The 25,814-nt window shown below is 32.4% G+C and overlaps 1 protein-coding gene across 1 annotated transcript; it reads right to left on the bottom strand.

Annotated features, from left to right (window-relative positions):
- Positions 1-7,917: 7,917 nt before the first annotated feature.
- LOC126748845 (putative Dol-P-Glc:Glc(2)Man(9)GlcNAc(2)-PP-Dol alpha-1,2-glucosyltransferase) lies at positions 7,918-21,347 on the bottom strand. The gene is made up of 5 exons (XM_050458346.1): positions 21,071-21,347; positions 12,911-13,072; positions 12,258-12,417; positions 12,061-12,203; positions 7,918-8,782 (listed from the first exon to the last, which is right to left on the bottom strand). Exons 1-5 carry the CDS (start codon positions 21,227-21,229, stop codon positions 8,036-8,038), a joined length of 1,371 nt encoding a protein of 456 aa, XP_050314303.1. The 5' UTR covers positions 21,230-21,347; the 3' UTR covers positions 7,918-8,035.
- Between the last annotated feature and the right edge of the window lie 4,467 nt (positions 21,348-25,814).

Here is a 25,814-nt window from a genome sequence, read left to right as displayed (position 1 = left end):
TAGGGAGGATTGTAGAAAGGCTTTCAAAAGCCTATTATTAACCAAATATTAACATTAACCTCTCACTACTTACTTGAAAATATCTTATGCGTCCAGAACAACTTGTGAAAATGAGTGAGAGTGCACACTGAGGTCCACAGCTACAATACAAGAAAACAAAACTTGCTTTTACCTGCTTACCATAGATTGAAAAGGTGTCAAAATTACACAGGCTACCTTTCAATTAAGTTTTATAATTTTTTCCAAAAGTTTACACAAAATTTGTTAAAAATGTGTTACTAAACCCCAAATTAATCTAACCCAGAAATTTCCAACCGGATATATACAGTTTGGGGAATCGATCTTTACGCATAGAGTTCAGACATTTCTAAATCATTTTTCTGATGCAATCTTTACATAGATACATCAGTCTACAACCCATATAGAATCGTAATCCCAAAATGTTTATTATGGTGAGTATTGCATAATGAAAATTAAAGCGTTAATAGAAATAAAATATAAGCTTCCATAATAAATAGAAAAAAAATAATGGCACGAAAATTTAACATTGCGGCGTGCAGTCCCACAGCAAAATTAGGAATGCTAATATTATTATTGTTGTTTTGTAAAAGTGAAAATAGCAAATCCCTATTAGACGACAGGGGGCAATCGCTCATCGAGGAGAGAAAGCGGTGTTTCCATTATTTTGGACAATGCGTATTCAGTTTTCCAATCTGTATATAATAATAATTATAATAAATGTATTTTATTTAATAAACAAATAATTTACACTTGTGAATATCATACATACATTTCTAAAGAGATATAAGGGAGGCGAAGTTTAGCCGTGTGACTACTCTTATTTAACCTACCTAATCCCTCTAAAGTGAAAATGAAATTATGCAACTTATTAGCGAATAGCTGTTTAAATGTACGCACATATGGTAGAAAAACAAAGTTACTTACAGAATGAATATAAAGATATGCGATACAAAAAAACGCAATATAATAGCTTTATCCAGTAGCAGGTAGAGATTTTCATTAAAAAGTAGATAGTGGATAATTATATTGTAAAATTATTTGAAAACCTAGTCCAGTCCAGTATACAATGCCAATACCTGTTTATAAATTCTTCACATATTTATAATAAGGTTGGTTTATTACACAAGTTCGGTATGCTTTTCTTGGTTATTTTCCAATTTTTTTTTATTACCTCAACATGCTCATTTTAAGTGGCTTTTTGTCTTTAATTTAAAAAAATTGTTTCTTATTCATAGAGAGTTTGTCGATTAAATGCATTTTATATTTAAATTTATTAATATTAAATATATTGAAATTATCGGGTATGGAATTATATAAAGTGACTAGCTGAATGCTGAAATAAAAGAAAAGTTCTACCGAAGAACTTCTTTGTAAACAACATTTTTTTGTTTTGCCTTCTTGTGCCAGAATTATTCAGTTTTTTGGTGAATTTGTTCTAGAACAGGCTACATAGAATTGTCCATGCGTAAAGCAATCCTGTCTCAAATTAATCCCTGCTATCTTTGAGTCGGGCCCTGCGACTTGTAATAAACAAACTAAAAAATTCTTCAAAGAAAGAGATGAGAAGCTTCCTTCCGTGTGCCGCCTTTTTTTTCGTGAACGCGGCCTCAGGATAAAATGTGTACCTTACCATCATTAAAAATATTATAATCCAAATATGTTTTTTATTGATCATCAATATCAACGTGTTTACAACGTAAATTAAAAAAATTAAATATTGGAAAAAAAACGCGAGTTATGCAGCAAAATAAAATTGTTCATTCAACGGACAGACCCCACTGAATACCCGGTTCTCTTCCGACCACCGAAGTTAAGCAGCGTCGGGCGTGGTTAGTTAACTTGTATGGGTGACCGCTTGGAGGAAACACTACCGTCAAAGTGGGTGACTTGAAATCAGAGGGTGAAGTGAAAAAATTAACGCGGTCGGACGGATATTTAAGTTATCACCTAAATGCACGGGAGTACGCTGCATAGGCACTGCCGCGCATTTGACCTTGGTACGTGTTTACTTTTAGGGTAAAAACACGAGGCTGTTTGCAAGCGGCATACCCCCTCAATATTATTCTATGGCAAGCGGTTTGCGCCGCGACGGCGGCCGGTGGACCGCCGCTCGACTTAAAACCATCGAGTTAGAATCCTAGGATTCTAACTCGCGGCTGGACTGTTACCTCAATACGTTGTATACAAATCTGAAAATTTGTGGTCCACTTGGACTTAAAGTGGCCCTGAAGGTTGTATTTACAACCGCAGCAAGTCTGGGTGGTTCGATCAAAGTTTGTTTATGGATTGGTTCTTCAAGATCATTGTTCCTTATTATAGACGTCTAGATGGCCCAAAAGCTATCATTGGGGACAATCTAGCAAGTCATTTGTCAGAGAAAGAAAATATTAGATTCGTTTTCTTACCAGCAAACAGTACCCATTTGACACAACCGCTTGATGTGTCCTACTTCGGACCAATCAAGATTGCCTGGCGACAGCAGCTAAAAAAATGGAAAATGTCAAATCCAGGTGTGCTACAGAAAGATTATTTTTCCCGAGTTCTGAACAGGACAATCAAATCGATCGCTCTCACAGTTGGTAAAAATATCAAATCTGGATTTGAGGCTACTACATCTCTTTTTAAGGAATCCAGATTTAAAGAACCGCGAGCCAAACAAATCAACCGTAAGAAATTGGTAGTGGCGTCTGGAGAAAGCGTTACAGATCAAAAGTTTTCAAGCTCTTCGGAATCGGAAAAAGAAACTATAATCGAGCCAGAAGAAGATATATTGTCAAATAAAGGATCAGAGAAACTATCTTCAAGTTGAGCTGCCCTGCTTTGTAAACCCAGTGCAAGAAAAAAAAACAATTTTTATTTTAAATGCACTACTTAGGTATACATAATATTATGTAAAAATATCAATTTTCAACACTATAAGTTTAAAATGAAAGAATTTTCGTAGAAGAAATGTTCACCCCTTCAGGGTGGCGGAATTTTTGAGAATCTGTTGGTTTTATTAAAATGAAATTAAATTGTAGTGTTTTGCAGTTTTTTTTTTCGAAAAGCAAGGAATTTAGGGATAAAAAAAGATGTTAAAATCCTAAAGGGTGGTTTTAACACTTAAAAAAAAAAACAAAAAAAATGGAAATTAGGTAAAAAAATAAAATAAAAATGACGTGTTTCACCATTTTTAAAAAAAGTACATAGTTTTAAAGCCATGATACTTAAGGGGTGGTTTCAACCCCTTCCCGATGGAATTTCAAAAAATCCCTTCTTAGTGGACGTCTACATAACCATGGGAATGTTGTCCCCAAATTTCATATTTATAAGTTTTACCGTTTGGGCTGCATGTTGATTATCAGTCAAGACAAGTCTTTTTATATATATAGAGATTACATTAAATGAAAAGGATCTTTTATACATAGATGTTTTATGTAACGGGATGGAGAATTTGTTTTTGTTTCTGATATTTTGTCTATGAATGCTTCTGCTTGGTAGGAATTTATTTTTAGGAGTATTCGAGGTATTAGTGGTATTGAGAAGCTTATGCATAAAATTTAAAAGATGTAATTGTCCATATTGAGCCAGCATGCGTTCTGTACCCTTTATATTTTCTGTTTATGGAGAGGTGTAAGACATGGACCGTATATAAAGTCACCATAGTTAATATGTGAGAGTACTAATGAGTCGCAAAGACTTTTTTCAACGAGTAGCCGTAGTAATGTTCCGATTATTATATAATAATTTCAGCGCGGAAAACCTTTTTTTGTTATATTCTGAACGTGTGCACTAAAGCTGAGATGTTCATCAATAGTTAAGCCAAGATTTTTTGCGCTGGATACAAATTTTAATATAGAATCAAATGATTTAAAATAAATATTTTTAATTTTAAGTTGTTTTTGTTGTGTTGTTTCTTTGGATTTTACTTCCAATACATAATAGCTTCGTTTCGTCAGAATTTAGCTGAGATTGTGTTCAGCAGATAATTCTTTAATTACTTGAAGATCAGCGTTTATATTATCGGCCATCTATTGCGATTGTTATAATCAAAAGAGACATAGATTTGTGTGTCATCTGCGTATGCTTGTGTTTCACAGTATTTAGGTGCAAGAATTAACCTACTCAAAACGAAAAAGAGCCACTATTCCATAAACTTATATTCCGCGTATTTTGTAATTAACCGAACATATTATTTTACAATCACAATGTATAGAGTTCCTTATTAGTAGTTCTGAACAATTTTTTTTTGTCTGGATATCCTCAGAATAAAATATAGACCTTTTAATGTTAAGAATTCCTTATGAACGCATATTAAATTTGCTCCAGTTGTTATCAGTCTTAGTTAAAATTTTACACTGAAAACATGAACATTCATGCGCTAGGTAGAAGAATACGCTGTAGAGTGTACCTAAATGAAGTTGAAATCGGTAGGGCCGTAACGTTAATTGAGGAAGATTATTCCAGAAAGAGTCGCAGAAATTCTGAATGCGAGCCGGGCCGCTATAAACAGGGCTTGGGTTCGGTATCTAATTTATGGCATTATCAGAAGAAGGCCCTATACTCAACGTTAAAGGGCCACAACACCTCGTGAAGACTGTTTATTAAGTCTGTGGGCGATTAGGAAACGAACCACTACTGCGGGAGCGCTTCAAAATCAGTTAGCAGCCACAACGGGAATCAGAATTTCTGAACAAACAGTACGTAATAGACTTCATCAGTCGCAATTGCGTGCTAAGAGGCTGGTTAGAGTAAATAACTTAATAATAATTGCAAATGGTTTCTTAACGGCATTACGTTACTTTTGAAAAATTTTAACACCACACACGATTCCTTTTGCGGATAATATAGCAGATTTCATTTTACAACACGATAAAGTCAGGCCACGCGTGGCTAGGATAACAACAATTTTTTTAAATGACCATAATATTGAAGTTATGGAATGGCTGGCTAACAGTCCAGATCTCAATCATATCGAACATCTGTGGAATACATTGGGATGACGATTATTAGAGCGGCAGCCTATGCAAACCATCCACCAACTTAAAGAACTTCATGTTCAAGAATGGAAACAACTACCCGAGGAGTGGATCAGAAACTTGATTGAGAGTATGCCTAGCTATTGCGCTGAAGTTATCATAGCAAGAGGAGTGCATACTTACTACTAAGAATAGTTTTAAGATACTGCCTTATTAAACGATGGAAAAAATAAAATCATTATTTATTGACTTATTGAAATTTGATTTTTTTATTCCTAAATAACATATCTGACAGGTTTAAGACATTTACAATTTTAATCTTTCACAAATAAAGCAGAAAACGATAACTTTTGCAAAAAACTATTACAGAAAAAATGGTTTAAATTTTTTCATTATATCAATTATATTTATATTATTATTATTATATTATATCAATGGTGTAAATAATAAATAGAAGGGGTAACAAAACAGCTCATTGTGGCACGCCCGACAGAATATCCAACGCATCCAACGTGATATTATTATAAACCACCTTTTGCGACCATTTGCTTAGAAATGAATTAACTAATTGTATTGAGTTCGCGTCAAAACCATAATATCCAGAGTATCAAAGGCCTTGAAGAAATCTAGAAGTATCAAAAAATTTATGTAGCTTTCATCGTAGGCCCTGAAATAGATGCTAAAGCAGATAATGTACTAAAATTCTCTCGAAATCCACAATCAATATCAGGAAGAATTTTGTTAACAGTAAAATAAGTGAATATTTGGGGATAAAGAATCTGCTCACAAATTTTTGATAGTGTTGGAAGGATACTTGATGCATACTTGAAGATACTATGATCCTCAACTCAGCAAAATGGGAGGGCTGACTATTCTTTAGTAGTGGGATTCTCAGAGCAGTTTTTCAGATTGTTGGAACTTGTTTCTTCTCTATTTCCGTGTTAACAATGTGTAAAATTATATGATCTATTAAAGGACTACATATTTCTAGCATTTTTGCATAAATTAGTTAGTTCAAATGTTATGTAGAGCGGAGTGTATTTCATCTAGTGTAGCTAATGAAAATTTGAAGTTAATTTCTGGGTTGAATATATGGGAGTTATAATATAAAATTTGATTATTTGGGGTATTTGATATGAAGGGATAACTATTAATTTCATTAGGATTTCAGAGATTACTCGGTATAATGTGTTTTTTTTTTACGCGAATATTTAAAGCTTGAAGAGTTTTTCAGAGATTAGCTGCATTGTTTAATTGAGAAGTATTTATATTTAAGATTTTTTTTGCAGCTCTAGGGGCACATAATGTCTGGTTACGAATCCTTTTATAGAATAAATGGTCAGCCTCCAATCTAGATTTTTTTCTACTTTTGCCAACTTTTATCTTCAACACTTTAAGGTGACGAATTTTATAATTCAACCAAGGAGCTTTTGGTGTTACTGCTCGAACCCCTATTACGAGAGCATGCTTATCAAAAAGTTCTATAATGAAATGGTTGAAAAGTTCTAGTTTAGTTAAGTTCTCTTCCGATAAAATTTGATGTCACGACATATTTAAAAGATTATTTTTAAAATTTAGTTAATTAAAATTTTTAAATGATCTAACAGAGAATATTCTAGGAGGTGCTTTTTTAATATTAAAAAACATATTAACATATACTAAGTTAAGGTCAGAAATTGCATATCGATAAAAAGTTCCAATTATTATATTTTTATTTGGAAGTGTGATTTTTAAAAATCTGTATTCTAGTTGATCAGATGTTTGAAAGTTAAAATCAATAGTTTTGTGTTAAATTAGAGATTAAATTTTACATAGGCACCAACTCCCCCAGATCGATCCTTATGATAAAAACAGTACCCAGGGATAAATGCATCAATAGATAAATTATTGTTTAGCCACGTCTCGGTTAACATAACAACCTCGAAATCATACAAGCAACCAATGAGGTAAACGCATGAAAACTATTGAAAATCTCACATTGAGTTGTGCGATCTTCATACTTTATAAGAGAACACTGGTTTATACAGGCATAATAGTGTAATTTTGCATTACCAAATGAAGTTTATTTAACTAAAGAAATAAAATGGCGTTAACAAAAATGGTATATACTTAAGAAGAAATGATATTATGTTATCAAATTATTTATATCTATACTGAACCAGAGATAGGTTTATAAAATTAGTAGCTCTTAACTTAATTATAAATTAAATAAATATTATATCAAATTTGCAAACGTTTTTTCCACCTAACTACTGCAAATGACAAAAGCAAAGAAAAAATAAATAAAACAAAACAGCAGCTCTTCACAAATTTACCTGCATGAAAATAGCTGAACTTCTATACTAATACAATCAAAAACTAGTTGTGAACTAATGTTAAAAGAAAGGAAAATTATATAATTGTGCAAATGTAAAAGCTTTATTAAGAGAAAAAAAAGATACTGTAAAATTCTATACTGGCGCAAAACTTCTGGTTAATAAATCTGTGTTGGAACTTTCTGGCGAACATTAGAATGAGTATTCATAATTATTCGGTTTTTAGGTAGACGGTGATTAGATTTGATACGTTCAACTAAATTAGCATTGGCAAGAGCATAAGCAAAATAGATAGCAGCAACTTTTTATTTGAACGTTTAGTACACATAAAACAGTAATTTTGGACATAAAAACTGTAAGCAACTGCTCATTCACCGTGTTGAAAGTAAGATATAAATTCAGGCATAATTTATAGTCATAATTAAAAGTTGAGAACAGTTAAGTAAAATCAATACAACTCGTTTTGGTAACAGAATGACATTTAATTCATAACTTTTGGCTTGAAAAAAAAATGCAGCATCTATCTTCTGATACCGAAAGTACAATTTTTGAGATTGATTTTTACTCTTCTATTATCTTTGCACTTAGGTTATCAATTAAGAACAGAGAAAATACAAGTCATCTATGTAATGTAAAATAATGTATAATTTGTACTTAAAGAAAATATGTACTTGGTACAAAAAAAAAATATTGCGTTCGAACTACGGTAAACTAACAAATTAATTAAACAACTATTTAATACTACCAAATTATCCTTTGAGGGTAGGGAATATCACTCCAGTAAAGTGTCTTTTTAAAAAATATGTTATAAGTCAATATGTTTACAACCAAATAAAAAAAGAATTCTAAACATAAATGAATTCGTTTCTTACCTAAATTTTTCATTTTTAATCTAATTATTACATAGGGCACTAAAAAGTATCTTAACTCTAAGAGACTCTGACTAATAAGTAAAGCCGATACCCCTACGACGAACATGAAAAAGAAGCTAAAATCATTTTTGTTCCACAAAGTTTTGATAATCACATATAACGAAAATATATATATTGGTATTAATGCGTACCTAAACCACCAATATTTCCCATAAAATCTACTCCATACATAAAATATGAAATGCCTATTGTCAGCTAGTAAATAAGGATGAACAATTGTGTTAAAATGAACTATAGATCCAAATATTGCAATAAGTCCTACTATAAGGAGCTTATTGCATCTAGCAAATTTAAAAAAATTAAACACTTCGCCCAGAAAATAGGGCCAAGCAAAAACTAAACAAAACAGACTAAAATAAAAAATTTGCGGAATATTAATTGATACACTATGGGCATTTTTGTCACCCACCACTATACCCCCATTTAATAAACAGAATACCAAAAAAAATATCAGGACAGCTATGTAGCAGGAAGCATTCAACCAAAAATCTATTGTGGTTTTCTTTAAAACTCTTCCGGGTGTTGTCAACAGATCAGTAATAAAGAGCTTTATGTCCTAGAACAAAGAAAAACTTAGAATTAATTCTAATTCGAATCGACAGTCTTGAAATCATGTAAGTATAAATTTATTTTAATATAAAGGCCTAGCCAACTTAGCTCTTGGGTACGGAAATCGATGTATAACAATAACAAAAATCATAACTTTATAGCTAGAACTCGGCTCAAATTTAATGCATCGATTCGGAGTTGTGTCAGGTGCGGCATTCACTACGCATAAATACCCACTCTTAGGCGCAATTCACACAGAACGGGCGTATGGCGGTGGGACTGGCATAGAGCTGAAATGGAGCGGACGTGGCGCGCACAATTCACATAGAAAGGGATTCAATGTGATTCTTGTCATTTATTTGTTACGTACATGACTGTGTAGTAAAGTTACAATGCTTTCGGATGACGAAGATGATCAAGATAATATGTTGAACCTTGTAAATTTAGCTAACATTCAAAGGCAAAGGAGTTACTGAATACATCCCTTGTGGTTAGATAAAGAAAAAACTGGTGGTTCGTTTAATGTTATGCGGGAGCTCAATATGTACCCTGAATGTTTTCAAAGTTTCTATCGAATGTCTGTTCAATGTTTTTATAAAATACTAGTAAGGGTTCAGTAAGGGTTAATATTGAGAAGAAACCTACAAATTGGAGAGAACTTGTCAGTCTAGAGGAAAGGTTGTTAAATACGCTGAGGTAAGTTGAAGAAAATATATTTAAGTGAATTTATTTTTGTTTAATCTAAAACAAACAAAAAATAACGATATGTTACCCTAATATTAATTATTGTATTGTATAAATTTACTCAAATGAAATTCATCCGTGTTCCTGTGCGGTACTGAATCTAGATTTCTATTTACCGAATCTTCAATCCAAGATTGAGAACTATCCATTGGGATAGTAGACGCTTTAGGAATGGATGAGGATAGTATTTGCTCGGCTAAATTCAAAATTCCAATTTTGAAACGCCGCTTCTGAACAGAATTCATGGACTTAAAAACGCCAGGTCTGACTTAAAAACGCCAGGAGGATCGATTGTGCATTCGTTTTCGTGCTGTTTTGGATATCCAGCAATTGTTGCTTTTTTTCAAAGTACTAGTAAGCTTGCTGGTTGACCTCATTAATAGCGGTTGAAGCTGCCAACTTCTTTTTTTTCTAAAATCATCTTCTTTCTGTAGTAGTGTTTTAGGTGCTCTCATTACTATCGGTTGATCATCGATAGACGTACTGGAAGATGGTACAGGTGACCGAGAGGAACGACTGGATAGAATGTTATAAGGTGAGATTACATCAGCATTGGAGTTGTCTTTAGACTCATTAGATTGTGACCCCGTTTCAGCTGCGTGGCGACTCTTGATTCACGTTGCCTTTGCTCTTGCGAGACTTTAAGAAAGGATCCAAAAAGGAGAGATGTGGGGCCAAATAATATTCTTTGACTCGTTTTGTTCCTTATCCTGACTTTGTTTTTAATTTGGCTTTATATTTTGAGTAGCTTCCTCGTATGTTTTTCCAGCGGTCTTTACACTCGGTTACTGAAACAAAAGTACAATTTGTAATGTAAACACGAGTTTAAACATCTTTTGTTAATTAAGACGTACATACTTACCATTTTCACTGAATTTATTTGATATTTTTTCCTATGCTTGATCTTGTGCACTTCTATTGCAGTAATCCGACCTTCTATAGTCGTATAGAACTGCATACTGTTGCACGTCTTCACAAAACTCAGTATTAAATAAATAATCATCCCGAATTTTACCAAATAGACGAAAAGAAGCAATATAAACCGCTGTTTGGTATATGGTATTCACCACTAGTGTAGGCCACTCGTGGCGTCGAAGTGACCTGGTGGTGGCGTGACTTATCACGCCTGTGTCACGCCATTTCTATCTGTATTGCCCCATAAGCGAACATGCAAGTGGCACATGCGTCTACCACGCCACCCCGTTCTGTGTGAATGGCGCCTTAGTCGCCGGCGCAAGTGAGGAAGCATTTGCCTTAAGGTTGTTTATGATATTTAACTTAAGGTTTGGCGTGTAATTTTCTTTTGCATGTTAATGCTTGAGAGCTTCGGCACCCAAGAAAGAAATTGGCCAGTCAAGTATAAGTAATTTAACTGTAGGGATTGGTGATATAGCTATGACAGTGTTGACAGGCAAAATAAATTATATTATCTATATTCTTATGACATTTCTAATAAAACTGCCAATCCATGTGTCATAGCCACGAACTTAATAAATATACCTAGACCGCTAATGCATATGGCCACGATACCCAAAAATGACCACTGTCTGGTGGCCGCCATTTTTCTAGTGGTTGTGTGCTTTTGATGTTGGTCACTCTGAACATTTTTAGTGTTGCCAACAAAAAATATATTAAATAACGATAATGAAGTTGACGATGCTGACGTGTGAGTCTAGCGGATTGCCTAGTTTTTGGCGATTTGTAAACGACGCTTGGGTATATCGTCTGGAATAGGTGATGTATCTTCCTCCTTATTTAATACGTAAATAATGTATCACCATCTTTATTTAAAGGTATTTGGTTCACTGTTTCTCAAAACCGAATTATTGTGAATTGTCTGTCTGTGTTATTTATGATGAATAATATATATAGAGTTGTTGATAGAATAATATATTTTTACTATATAAGCCCTTGCTAATTACAAACCCTTATAAAATCATCTATATTTTGATTTTTATAGATGGTTGTACCTATTAATGTGGAAATATTGTACATGGTATAACTCGTAATAGTAAAAATAGAAAAAAAATGTGTTTTTAACTGAATTTGTTAAGTAAATACAAGCAAAAATTTAAATGAAGATCATCATTTTCATGGTATTAGGATTTATAAGATTCAAGTTTAAGTTTAGATTTATAAGATTCAAGATTATCAGAATAATAAAACAAATATTTTAAAGTGCATGCATCTATCCCAAGTTAATTGAAACTTTGTCTCATTTTAGGTGAGGATTACTTTCTTTCATAAATTTTAACAATATTCTTAAGGAAGTACGAGAAAAATCACATATCTAACGCAACTATCTTAAATTCTTACCTATATGTAACTTTCTATTTTGTATTTTTGTACACATAACCTCTCAAAAACTTTAATTGTTTTGTTTCTCTACAATTGGCATAACTAAGATTTGTCAGAGTGACCAACATCGAAAGGACACAATCACGCAAAATTCTGGCCCCCTAGTAGTGGCAGTCCCGGTATATTTATTAAGTTCATGGTCATAGCCAATAAGTTAATATTAAAAAATCAGATAAAACTCACCTTGACCATGATATGATTTGGTTTATCAGAATTTGTTTTGACTTTCTTCGACCAAAAGCCATATAATTCTCTTAATACATATTCTCCACCAAAAATGGCAACAAAGATTACATTTGTCTGGCGGCACAAAATTGATATTGCACCTAGACGAAGAAAGAAATTATGTAATGATTACATATGGTATTATATATATTTACCTGCAATGGAAGCATAATAATGACACCTTCGTTCATTCAGAATTATAAATAGTAGAATTGAAGATAAAGAAACTACATCTGTATAATAAATATTAGACAAGAAATGTAATGGTGGCAGAAGGTTTAACACAAGGCTTGAACATGCTTTTTCCCAATTTCCCTAAAAAATCAAAGCAATATGATAAATATAAGTGTGTTTGTTAAAAAATCTGAAATTTTATAGAAATTGTAGATACAGAAAAGCAGAATAGTTCTTTCTTGTAATGACTTAATGGTGATTTGCCAATGTACTTGCATGAAATAAAATATCTGAAAGAGTTGGAATTATAAAAAAGTTTCTTATTATAACCTTAAAAGTTTCTATATTTTCAATAATTAGTTTGAAGAGCAGCCACAAGATAATTAGTGAGGCCGATATGAAGTTAAAAATTCAATGCTTTTGTTTTCCAAATAAATTCTGTTTAGACTGTATTTATTAGTAGTACTAAATTAATAATCCTATATCATATTGCATTCATTACTTCTATAAAAAAATAGTCATGAGTTTGTTCGAAGTGAAATGGGTTTAAAATATATGAATGAGGCATAATAATATACATTTATCGGATATTAATAAATCTCATAGATATGCCCAGTTGAATATAGATACTCACCTCTACTCTGCTTGAAAATAGCATGTACAACAGGATAAAGTTCATACATGAAAATATGAATGAAATTGTTCTCAGCCAATATATGGAACACAAACCAAAAGGTCCTAAAATAATGGAGGTCACTAAGTACAGTCCTGGTAATGTCGTTACTTTAGGGTCCCACTAAAGACAAATAAAAATATTTGTTAATATAAAAACACATTTTTATAACAGGTTTAGTTATGAAAAGTATATAGAACACGGACTCGTAACGACTATTAATTGTCGACATTTTTCGCTTCCTTCTGTGAAAACAGTAAGGCTTCACTTTTAAATTATTAACCACTAAAAATATTTTCAGTACAAAACAAAGTTCATAAAAGACGAATTTATTCCAGTTTAAACAGGACCAAATCCAACTTAAACCAACCTACGGTTAAAAAGTACTTATAAAAATAATTAGAAAATTATTGTTAGGGGAAAGTAGTACGAGTTGATCATTAGCCCCAAACATTGAGTGAAAAAGTAGGACTAGGGTCAAGATGATTCTTTTCTATGAATACGAGATGATCCCTGAGGATAATCATCTTATTTAATTCCCTAATAAAATCGCGATTACATAAATAATAAGCCGCATAAGCGGCTCCACTCTGGTATCCAAACTATACACATTGTTAGACTTGAATCTGTTCAACGTATATTTCTGAAAAATATCGCTTTTAAAACTGAAGGAATTTATCTCGAACAAGGGTACGATCAGCACTTGTTACTCAGCAGATTCAATATGCTTTCCTTTCATCAGGAAACAATTTGTGCAGGTTTGCTTTTTCTTTTCAAATTATGTAATGGTCATATTAACTGCCTGGAATTGCTAGCAGCTCTACACTTTGTTGTGCTTTACATTAATACTAGAAGACAAAACATTTTTTACTTACAAGCACATATCACAAATTTAACAAAGAAAGAGCCTTTATATAGAACATGCTCTTGGTTTAACTTGGTCCATATGAGTCTGGATGTCAACCTCTTTAATATGTCTTCTCATCATTTAAAAAAATTATTGTCAAATAATATCGTAAACCTATTTGGTTAATATGCCTCTTATATTTTTTTTCTTAAACATATTTTATGATTACCTATTAGTTATGTTTTTATATATGATTATTATTATTTTTCATGATATTATGATTCATTGTTATTACTTATTATTTTCATATATTGTCTTAGTGATTGGGAATAGGTTCCTGTTAGACAATAAATATATTTGAATTTATTTATTTATTTAATCAATACACGGGATCAACCCCATTACAACAAATATAAATATTTCTGAAAAAGAAATAAAAGCTAGACTACCTAACCACTAATTATTAATTAACAAATAATTATCAGACTTAATCTTAATAACAAGGATAATTAAACTGTTTTACAAGTAGTAATAATAATCTCTCAAAATCTGAACAATTGAAAATGCAAATAAAATATATTATTATCAATGACAATGATCAACTGTACTTCAAATTATTAATCATGGAGCAAAATTATCTCAAAAAACCAAATACCAACTAATTCCTAACAAGACTTCTACTATAAGGAAATTCCTAAAACTTCAATTCCAGTAGAGTTTACTAGCCTCAAGGTTATTTCGACAGGCGAGTGCTTAGCATAGTTGGTACGATGGTGAGGCAAAAAAGACAATTGATTTACCCTGAGACTACGGTGTGGAATATTAAACGAAATTTTATTAAGTAGTTCGGGACAAATCACAAGGCCATTCAAAAGTTTATAAATAAACACCAAATCATTCTCAGTGCGTCTCTTAAGTAAACTCCGCATATTCAGCAAGTTCATTGCTTCCTCATAACAATGGTCATTAGGAACTGGAATGCGAAGTTTATAAAGGCAGAATCGTAGAAATTTATTTTGAACCCTCTCCAGTGCCATACAATTATTCATGTACAGAGGAGACCAAATTATTGATCCATACTCCAACAAAGAGACAACAAGTGATATGTACAACCTTTTGCAAGTTTCAACCGACAGATCCTTACAATTGCGCAGGACAAAACCAAGGACCTTAGATGCTTTAGTTATAATAGTATTTACATGGGTATTAAAATTCAATTGTTCATCAAAAAAGATACCAAGGTCCTTTACTACTTCAGTGTACCTAAGATTAACATTATCAATAGTATAGGAGGAAGTTACCCGTTTGTTTCTTTTGTAGAAACTATTGTAACTGCATTTACCCACATTCAGAGCCAAACTATTACCAACACACCATTCACATATTCTATTCAGATCATTTTGCAAGAGAACCATGTCTTGTTCTGAACTGATCACCCTATAAAACTTTAAATCATCGGCAAATAACAAAAAATTACTATTTTTAAAGCAAACCAAAATATCATTAATGAAAATATTGAACAACAGGGGAGAACAATGACCACCCTGTGGAACCCCAGAGGTCACACTGATAAGATGCGACCTAGCATCCCCAATTTGTACCTGCTGAAATCTGTCAGAAAGAAAACTTGCAAACCAGGCCACCAAACAATCTGGTTTGGTAAAAAGCAAAAAGTCTCAATTTTTCTAATAATAAGCTATGGTTGACACTGTCAAATGCCTTGGAAAAGTCTGTATATATTACATCCACTTGTTCACCCCTCTCCAAAGCACTTAACAGAGCACCCTGATACAATATAATATGATAGAACTCTGAAACTGCATCATCAATATTAATTACACTCAAAACAAGGTCCCAATTAACACCACCTAAATAACTATTAATACCCAAATAATTTGCATTTCTAAAATCATAAAAGAACTGTACAAAATTTAAGTTTTTTCTTTACCATTGTTAAAAGTTAATTTAAAAAGACAGATTTATCAAAAACACAGTCAAGAGCTTCACTCACCACTAGATCATTCCTAAGTGTAAAAGTAAGATCAAGAAAAGTATTTCTATTATTTGGCACAAAATTCCTTTGAAAAAAGTTAAGGTACGAATAAAGCTCCCCAAGTATTAATCCACTTGAGTTAGGTGGGCATCTAACAACAGTTCCAAACTCATCATTTTCCCAAAGAGCATCAAAAACCTTAAAATCACCAAAAATAATAAAGTCAGAAAATTGTTGCCTGAGAATATCAACTGACTGCCAAATGCCCTTCATAAGAATCCATATTGGACCCAGGTGGGATATACACCCCTCCAATTACAAAACTACGCCCGCCCACATTACAAGCTAAAAGTGGCATTTGAATAAGAGTGGAGACAAAAGAAATGTAGAGAATTATAGGGGTATTTCTAAGTTTTCTATCTTTGGCAAAATTTTTAAACAAATTGTTCACCAGAAAATGTATTTTAAGAATATCTATATCTATATAATCTTTTAAGAATATTTTTTTTACAGCCCAATATGGATTTATTCCTGGTTCGCTCTACTGTTACCAACCTCTTGACATATGAACAGATTGCCCCAAAACAATTGGGATTGACCCAACCCAACCCAACCCAACCTCTTGACATATCAACAGATCTTTTTAGGGACCTTGGAGAGAGGATGTCAGGTAGATGCCGTCTATACGGACTTCTCCAAGGCTTTTGACAGGGTTAATCATCGAGTTCATGGACCTCTTCGGCAATGGATTGGTCTCTGTCATGATCTTTCTGATCATGTTCAAGAAGTGAAGATTTGGGAGTTTGAGTCTTCTAACATATTATGTGACATCTGGAGTGCCCCAGAGTGCTCATTTGTCACCTTTTTTTTATTGTTTTGTAAATGACATAGAAAATTGTATATTTGCAAGCCAGTTACTTTTATTTGCTGATGACTTAAAGATTTACACATAATGTGAATATTAACTATAACAAGCACACTGGCAATCTGCCAGGATAAGACTGAATTTCTGAAAGTTTCCTTCGTATATACTTCTGCCTGTATTTACATTGGCCTACCTGCAAAAATGAAAGATTTAGGCATGGCCTCTTTTAAGTCTAAATTTAAAAAATGTTTGGAGACTAGTGATATCTTAATACGGGTGTAACTTTGATTCTGGTATGGTTGAGTATGGTACCCTGAATCATTTTTGTTTGTTTAATTTTTTATTTTTATTTTTAAGGAAATTGTCATTTTATTATGTAATGGGTTGGTTATTAAAACACGCCTAGCGGTACTTTCCACCTTTGTATATATAGAATAGATGTAATTTATTTGTTGCATACAATAAAGATTATTTTATTTTATTTATTTATTTCTCCATTATCCAGAATGTGTAGGGCCTTAGTAATGTTTTTAATTTTTATAATTAGACCTTAGCCTGCAGGGCGAGCAACTGCACATACATAGAGTTGCATTTGCGTGGTGGTGAAGTGAGCTTGAAAGGAGAATTTCTAAAAACCAAACCTCTTTAATTCACTCAAATCAAGTGCCCATTCTGAGATCTGTTTGGCTGAGTGGATTTGAGCTTAGGTTACACACAACCGACCCTCTCAGACAGTTCCAAAATAATTGCACTGAGTGCTAGTTTACGAATTTACTGATGCAGCTGAACAAAAAATCAATCCGCACTGGGTCGTATCCCACAAATGACTGTTACTAAATAATTAAGTTAATACCTCGTAACGCGCTTTAGTCGCGGTTAAGACTTGTTGAAGTAAAGTGTTTCTGTGGGTTCTATTCTTTATTATTATTGTCTTTTTATCGGAGAAACAGTAATTTATTACTTATTTATTTACAATAAAAATGTCTTCATATCGCGGAAAATTGTTAGTGTCCTTGGTCAAAAAACAAAATAACCCAGGTAAGTTTATGCGTATACATTTGCTTTAAAATAGAGTACATTAGGGTGGGTTTAGGTCCTTTTGTGATTTGTCTTATATTATGGAGTAATTATTTTATTCTAATTATGCCGAATTTATACATTTTACATAATCACAATCATAAGTAAAACTCAACAAAAAAACGACTTAAAACTTTAGGACTTTTCATTGTGATTTATGATTATGCAAAATGTTGTACAAACTCTGCATAAAGGCAAAATTAGTCCTTATTTTTTATTAAAGTAAAATTTTAAGGTAGCTACGGGTATAATCGACTTTACCCCAATAAAAAGTTAAATTTAAATATTAGTTAGTTTTGTAAATTTTTTTTTTTAATTTTTTAATTTAAGATAAAATTTAAATTTAGCTTTTTGTTATAGTTATGTCGAGTATAATCTAATGGTATAATATTTTGAACAGATGACTTCAATCAAAATTTACATAAGCCCGAACTTATCACGCCTGTTAATGCTTTGGACCAAGAGAGAATAATATAAAGTTTAATTCCTTTTGATATCAATTCTCGTCTCATTATATTTGATGAAGATAATATTGACACTACTTGCTATACCGAGACCTGCTGTACCATTGTTCCATCTGGTGCCACCAACAAATTACTGGAAAATCGTAATGAAGAAAGTGACCTTGAAAATCCTGATGGGATTTCCGAGATAAATATTTATTCAAGCAATAAAATCGATTTAGAAAACCTATTAGATCTTGACGAAAGGCATAATATGAACTATGAAGGTGTTACGTCACAAACTATGGAGATAGATCAAGATGAAATACTTCAAAATGAAAATTCAATGGAACCGGACTATGATAATACTGGTGGCAATACTGACGGTAAAAATCATGATTACATTTCAGAAGTAGACAACTGTTCTGATAGCTCAAATAGCGAAATTGAATCATATAACCTGAGAGACCCTGGCCAAAATCACGTAGACGACGAAGCTTCTACATCGCAGACTATAGAGACAGATCATGATGATTTACCTGAAAACGAAAACCCGCTAGAACCAGACTATGGTAACATGTTAGAAGGACGAAAACGAACTATACGAAAGAACCTATACGAAAACAGAGACAGTAGGCGAAAAAAACCTTGCAATATTTTTTACCATTAATAATGAGAAACTACAAGTTTGCGAAAAGATGTTTCTACAAACATTGTGCTTGGGCGAATTTTCGGTTCAGGATTGGATAAAAAAAGGAGATCTTGGTATGACTACTTCAACAGAAGTTAACAAACAAAAGAAAAAATGCAAAAAGGATAGGGCTCGGGATGAGAAGAACAAAGACAAAAAGGAAGCAAACACTAACAAAACAGGACGCGTTTTAACAGTTGATTTGCAAGCAGTTAAAGTATGTCCATTTGTTCAACCCAGTGCCATTTTTTTTAAGCTTAAACTATGCTGTCATAATTTTACTGTTTATGATACAGTTTCTCATCAGGCAACTTGCTTTTGGTTCACAAAAACTGATGCTGATATGACAGCATCAACATTTGTGACCTGTTTGCTGAAATATTTAGATATAAAATGTCAAAATAAATCTGGTCCAATTATAATCTACAGAGATGGATACACATACCAAAATTGGAACAGCATTATGTCAAATGCCTTACTCAATTATGATGTGGTTAATAATGTGGAGATTATTCAGAAATTTTTAGAAGTTGGGCATACACAGATGGAATGCGACTCCATCCACAGCTGTATTGAAATAAAAATAAAAGGAAAAGACATACACTTACCCAGTGATTGAGTATACAGATTTTAAAGACTTTACTCCAAAAAGATTTCATCGATATAATTCTATCAGAACAGGAAAAGTAAGTTGTTTCTTAACTATATTAATATCATTAAGTTTATTAATTAAAATTATGTTTTTTGTAAGGTTGTAAATGATACCGTAGTAACCAAAGCACTCAGATATTTGCCTAATGAAAAAATTTATTACAAACTTGATTTTGATGCCAACTGGAAAGAGCTTCCACAGAGACCAAAAAAGGTGTTAGATGTTGTGGAGTGGCCAGTCATGTATAATGAGAAAAGAAAAATAAAGAAACAAAAGTGGCAACACCTGCAAGCTTTAAAATCTGTTATACCCAGAGACTGTCACAGTTTTTATGACAATTTAGCATACAGTGAAGTTTAATATTTCCATACCATTGTAAATTAGGCCTAGTTATTAATAAAAAATATGTGTATTTGTTCCTAACAAAGTGTTTTGTCTACAAAGGGTAAACTGTGTATCCTACTCCAAAAACAAGATATTCATTACAATACCTTGTATGCTGCGAAAAATGTTTATATAATTAAAATTAGTAAAAAACTTTGATTTTGAATAATGTTGAATGTGAAAATAGATTATCTAAAAAAATATTCAATATCTAAGTTAAATACTTTGAATAAAAAATAGATTTTTTCATCTCCTGAAAAATGTCATTTGTGGGTTTACGAGGTATTAGTACTTCAACGATGTTTTTTTGTATTATTTGAGTTGCACCTCAGATATGGAATGAGATTATTTCAAAAAAAATCTTGTAGACCACACTTTATTAACCTAAAAATCTTAACTCTTATATTTTTATTCATATTAGAAGCTACCATTATTCTTAAAAATTGTTTTGTACTCACAGATCCTGTCACTCATCACAATATATGACAAAATCACCTGTATATGAAAGCAGGACAGTATTCAACCATTTACCGACAAAGACTAGGAATCAAAGATACTTAAGATTTTACTATTGGGTATGACTTATTAGAGTATAGAAGAATTCTAATAGGATACACTTTAAAATTTTACTTTATTTTGTTTTTATTGTGATATTTCTGTGTAAATGTATGATTATGTCTGATATTAACATTTGTATTTTTTCATTCTTTATATTTACATTATTATTTTTAATTGTTTTATTTAATTTTTGTGGTTTTGTATGTATTTAATGGTCTCTGTTCACTTTTTCCTTGCTTGCTCACTGCAATCTTGCTTTGTCAACAAATTATTTCATTTTTTCACTAATAAAGCACTTTTGAACTGGAAAATTTGAATTTGTGTAAGAAAATTTTTAATAACTTTTTTAAACATAGCACAATCCCTCTGATATTAAAAGGTAGTTTATTGAAGAATTTCACACCTATATAATCAGGTCTAGATTGGCTGTTCCCATAGGGAACTCTATTAAATTTTCTTTATTCTACAGAGAGACATTAATAAATGTAAACAGCATGAAAAACAACAAAGTTGACTGAAACTGCTGATTCTACATTTTTGTCTGATAAGTATATTCCAATATTTCCAAACATTTAGTAGCAGGAACTCTCATAATAAGTAAGAGGACTTACATGTTTAAAGTTGAAGTGGCAGTATTTCTCCCCCAGAGGCAAATGGAACTCTTCATCCACAACCAGATTGGAAGTCTTATAAACATTATCAAATAAAATCTTGGAAATACCTGCATAGATACCAAAAGTTAATACTAAAAAAATGTTAATATTAGCCATTTGCCAATTAGTTTTTTAAAAAACAGCTTTTTCTGCATATACATATAATAAATAACTCGAGATTTAAATAAAGTACCCCAAAGTCATTCCCATAACAAAAACCCAAAAAAACCAAATATTCAAATAACAACTAACTTGTTGGCTGCCGGTCTTAAGCTATATTTACATGCCGGCGGCAATCACTATTGCTTTGAACGCTACGCTTGTCAATTGAAATTCTTCAATTCATTTAAATAAGAAAATTAAGTATTAAGTTTAATGAAGAAACCTGTTTAGGATTATAAGATTATAAGATAAAAAATTCCAAATTCACTTTAAATTTCAAATTTCAAACAAACATAACATCTAAAACACTTTACCATAAAATTTACACACATTACCAAAATTAATCATAACAAAACAGATTGAGAAAAAAAAAGCATCTTTCTGATAAATTTCATTAAAAAATAAGTAAAGCTGTCAATAAAACAGAATTTAGAAGAAGTAAATTAAATTATTTAACAGGAAACAAAACTAAAACACTAAAATGATGTCAGAGCACAGGTTAAAAGGTATCATTAAAAAAATCGTCAAGGCTATAATATGCCCTAGATAATAAAAGTGATTTTAATTCTAAAATTTGTCTGATACATAGAGGAACATGGTTGTAAATTTTTTTGCTAAGGTATATAAGTGAGTTCTTGGTGAGGGAGGATGTAGGGATTGGTAAGGGAAAATCGTTAACCTGGCGAGTCATATGACCAGTGTTAGAGGGAGGTTTAGGACATTTATGAATAAGAGTAGCTGTTTCTAAGATAAAAAGAGAAAAAAGAGTTAGGATTTTTTGAGATATTAAGAGAGGTTTACAAGAATCTCTTAACCCAGCGGAACATAGGTATCTAACTGCCTTTTTTTGAATCACAAAAATTATGTTTAATAATCCCTTATTGCTTAAACCCCAAAAAGGCAAGCCATAACGAAGGTGGGACTCAATAAGAGAAAAGTACACTGAACGTGCAACTACCCCTCCCAGCTCATGCCCCGCCATTCTTACTGCAAAGCATCCAGAGGATAATTTTGATGCAAGATTTAGGATATGATCTTCGAAGCGAAGGCGACCATCAATGGTAATACCAAGGAACTTACAGCTTTCTTTGTTTTGCAAGGGGGAGTTTTCACTAAACATAAGGCCCTGAACGTCACACTTAAATCCCATAATAAAGGTTTTGCCCACATTAAATACAAGCCTGTTTGCAGCACACCACTCCGATAAAATCTTAAGATCCTTAAAAACCTAGGCTCTAACATTATCAGAATCTCTATGATTCCATAAAATGGTGGTATCATCAGCAAACTGAACCACTTTGCCCTGCAGTTTTAATGAACCCAAATCATTTACATAGAGCAAAAATAATAGTGGTCCTAACACTGAACCCTGAGGTACTCCAGTTTTAAGGGATCTGGAATCGGATAAACATCCAGATACTGTAACTCTTTGGGTACGATTAGACAGATAGGATTCCAGCCATTGCAATGCCACACCTCTAAAGCCATAATTACTGAGCTTAGACAGCAGTATTCCATGATCTACACAATCAAATGCCTTGGATAAATCGCAAAACACTGTCACCGCGGACTCTCCAGAATTTAAGGACACATAGACACTCTCCAAAAAGCCGAAAACAGCGTCATGAGTCCCTTTTCCCGTTTGAAATCCAAACTGATTTGCAGATAAAATGCAATTATGTTGCAAAAAAGATAAAATTCTGATTTTTGCAAGTTTTTCAACTATCTTGGAGAGGGTAGAAAATATAGAAATTGGACGGAAATTACAAGGCTCACTCACATCTCCACCCTTATAAAGAGGGATAACCACTGCCTCCTTCAAACATGCTGGAAAGATGCCATTATGAAAGGAATTGTTTATGGCAGAAGCTAAGGCATTCAATGCTGAGTCAGGCAAAAGGAGTAGTAATTTTGATGATATTCCATCAGCTCCATCTGATTTATGGTTTTTAAAGCTTTTAATTGCATCTCTAACATCAGTAAGGCTAACAGGATAAAAGAAAAAAGAATTTTGAACTGACACTTGTTGAATATAATGCAAAGGATCAATATTAGTATTCACATCCTTGAGCAATAAATGAGGAATATTACAGTAATAATTATTTAAACTATTTGGTCTTACTTCTGATTCTGAAATTTTCTTGTGAGAATGCCTGAAGTCATTTATAATTGACCAACATTCTCTCTGCCTATTTGAGGACTTATTCAAGCGGTCACTATAATATTTAACCTTAGCTGCTTTTATCGTCTTTCTATATAGACTACGATATTTCTGATGATAAAGAATAATGTTTGCATTAGTTGTAAACTTGCATAGCTTAGCCAAAAAACGGAGGTTTTTAGCTGAAGTTCTGAGGCCTGCTGTGACCCATGGTTTTATGGAACGAATTTATGGAACAAACTTATCTGTGAAGTTTGATCGAATAGAACTGCAAATCTCGCAAATACGTAAAACGATCAGTGGCGGCTCGTGAGTTTTTGGAAAGGGGAGGCTAAAGGATAAGTGCCGATAGAAAGCCCGGCGAAGGCGAAAAATTTTGCATGTCACGCCCACTTTTTACCCAATTCTCGTTAAAAGTTAGTCTTGAAAATCGTTTTACAAGTCGTGTTCGATTTTACTTTTAATATTGCCTATTTTAGGTATCCTAATGTAATAATAATTATATATACATAATTAATATTGTTAAATATTTAATTATTAGGTACTTTTTATATATTATTTTTGAAATATTTTTTTAAAAAACAAGAAATATAATACTCTATATAACTCTTCTCAGTCAACAATTCATACTTTTTTTGGGTCATACAAAATTAGCAGATTTCAAAAAAATAGTTATATTTATTATTGGACCTAAAAGTATATTTTATTGTCCAGAAAGAACCACCGCGAAGGTGAGAATTAAGTCTTGCCAGGAATAGGAAGGGATAAGGAAATAGGGATATGGTTTATGAAATAAACAAAAATAAGGTATACATTATATGGGACTAGAAAAATCGGATAATAAATAAAAAGAAGAATTCTATCATCAACTGAAACCATATAATGGTTTTATATACAAAAATAAAACAAAACGTAAAAATATTTGCCTTGGTAAAAACTTTGGTTAGTTGCTTATATTGCAGATAGCAGAATATGCTCTAAAAGTTTATTAAAAATAATATTTACATATTTACAAAATTATTCTATAAATAAAAAAAAAACTCGACTCTAGCAAAACCATGTAATGATTTTATATACAAAATATAACAAAAACGTTTAAATGTTTCAAGCAAAAAAGAGAATTTATGGTCTGTTAAAATATACTTGAAAGCCTTTGCCTCCCTGATACTTTGGTCGTCATTTTTAAAATCCTCACTGTTTAGAATAAAATCAAAAACATCTATTAATTTTTCCTTATGTGTATGCACTGAAAACACAGAGTGTAGCAGCAAAAGTAAGCATTCGGCTACCGCAAATTTCATTTAGGAAGTGACTTCTCTTGGTGGACTTGGAGAAAAAGGCAGAAAATCCTGACAAGTTGGAGAAAAAAATACGACAGTCTTTAATATTATTGCATGCCTTGCTTAAAACTAAGTTTAGTGCATGGGCATGGCAATGCGTAAAAAGTGCATAGGGCGCTATCGATTTAATTTTAGCTTGCAAGCCATTTAAATGTCCCGCCATGACTGCCGCCCCATCATATGTTTGCGCAATTAGCTTACGCCTGAAATCAAATTTGTCGCATTTATTAACCAGGAGATTAAATAAATCGTCTGCAGTCCGCCCAGATGAAACATCATGAAACCCCATAAACCGTTCTACTACCTTGCCGTCTTTGACATACCTAAAAACAATCGAAAGTTGAGAATTACAAGTAATATAGTAAGTCTCGTCTATTTCCCATGCAAAAAAAGGGACTGCTTGAATTTCTTGGAAAATATGCTCATCGACGACATGTGACAAACTTTCAATGATTTCATTTTGAATCGTTTTTGATGAGCCCGAAAAAACATTACCTTTTCAAAATTCGTCTAATTTTGAATCGTATTTACCCACAACGTCAAAAGTTCTTTATAGTTGCCACGATTAATCGACTCTTCGGTCTCATCATGTCCGCGAAAAGCTAGTTCTTGTGAAGCTAAATAAAGAGTAATGTCAACAAGCCGCTTTAAATTTAACCGGTTTTTACGTACTTGATTGTTAAAAGAAATAATGGCTTCTTTTTGAGCATTATCTAAAGCAGAAGCAATATTTTGTTTTCCAAAAAGCCTTAATTTACAAGACGAAGAAATGTGCTCCTTTGATTTTAAATGTCTTTCAATGGACCGAGGCAAATTTTTAAAATCAGAATATCCAGTTTTCGACCACGTAGAATATTCAGTTTGGACAGAAAACAACAGACAAGCCCAGAAAAAACGCTTTTCTCTTTTAACCGATCAATCGATCCGGTCAACCAATCATATTTGCTGTACCAAGTCAAATTAAACCCGCGATTTTGTCGATTTTCTGCAGATCGCAATGAAATTAAATGAGGCTGAGGCCTGCCCAAAGTCTTAATAA

Source organism: Anthonomus grandis, chromosome 22 (assembly GCF_022605725.1).
Source record: "Anthonomus grandis grandis chromosome 22, icAntGran1.3, whole genome shotgun sequence".
NCBI lineage: Eukaryota > Metazoa > Arthropoda > Insecta > Coleoptera > Curculionidae > Anthonomus > Anthonomus grandis.
Note: the sequence above shows the minus strand (reverse complement) of the source record. Positions and strands in the feature narration are given on the sequence as shown.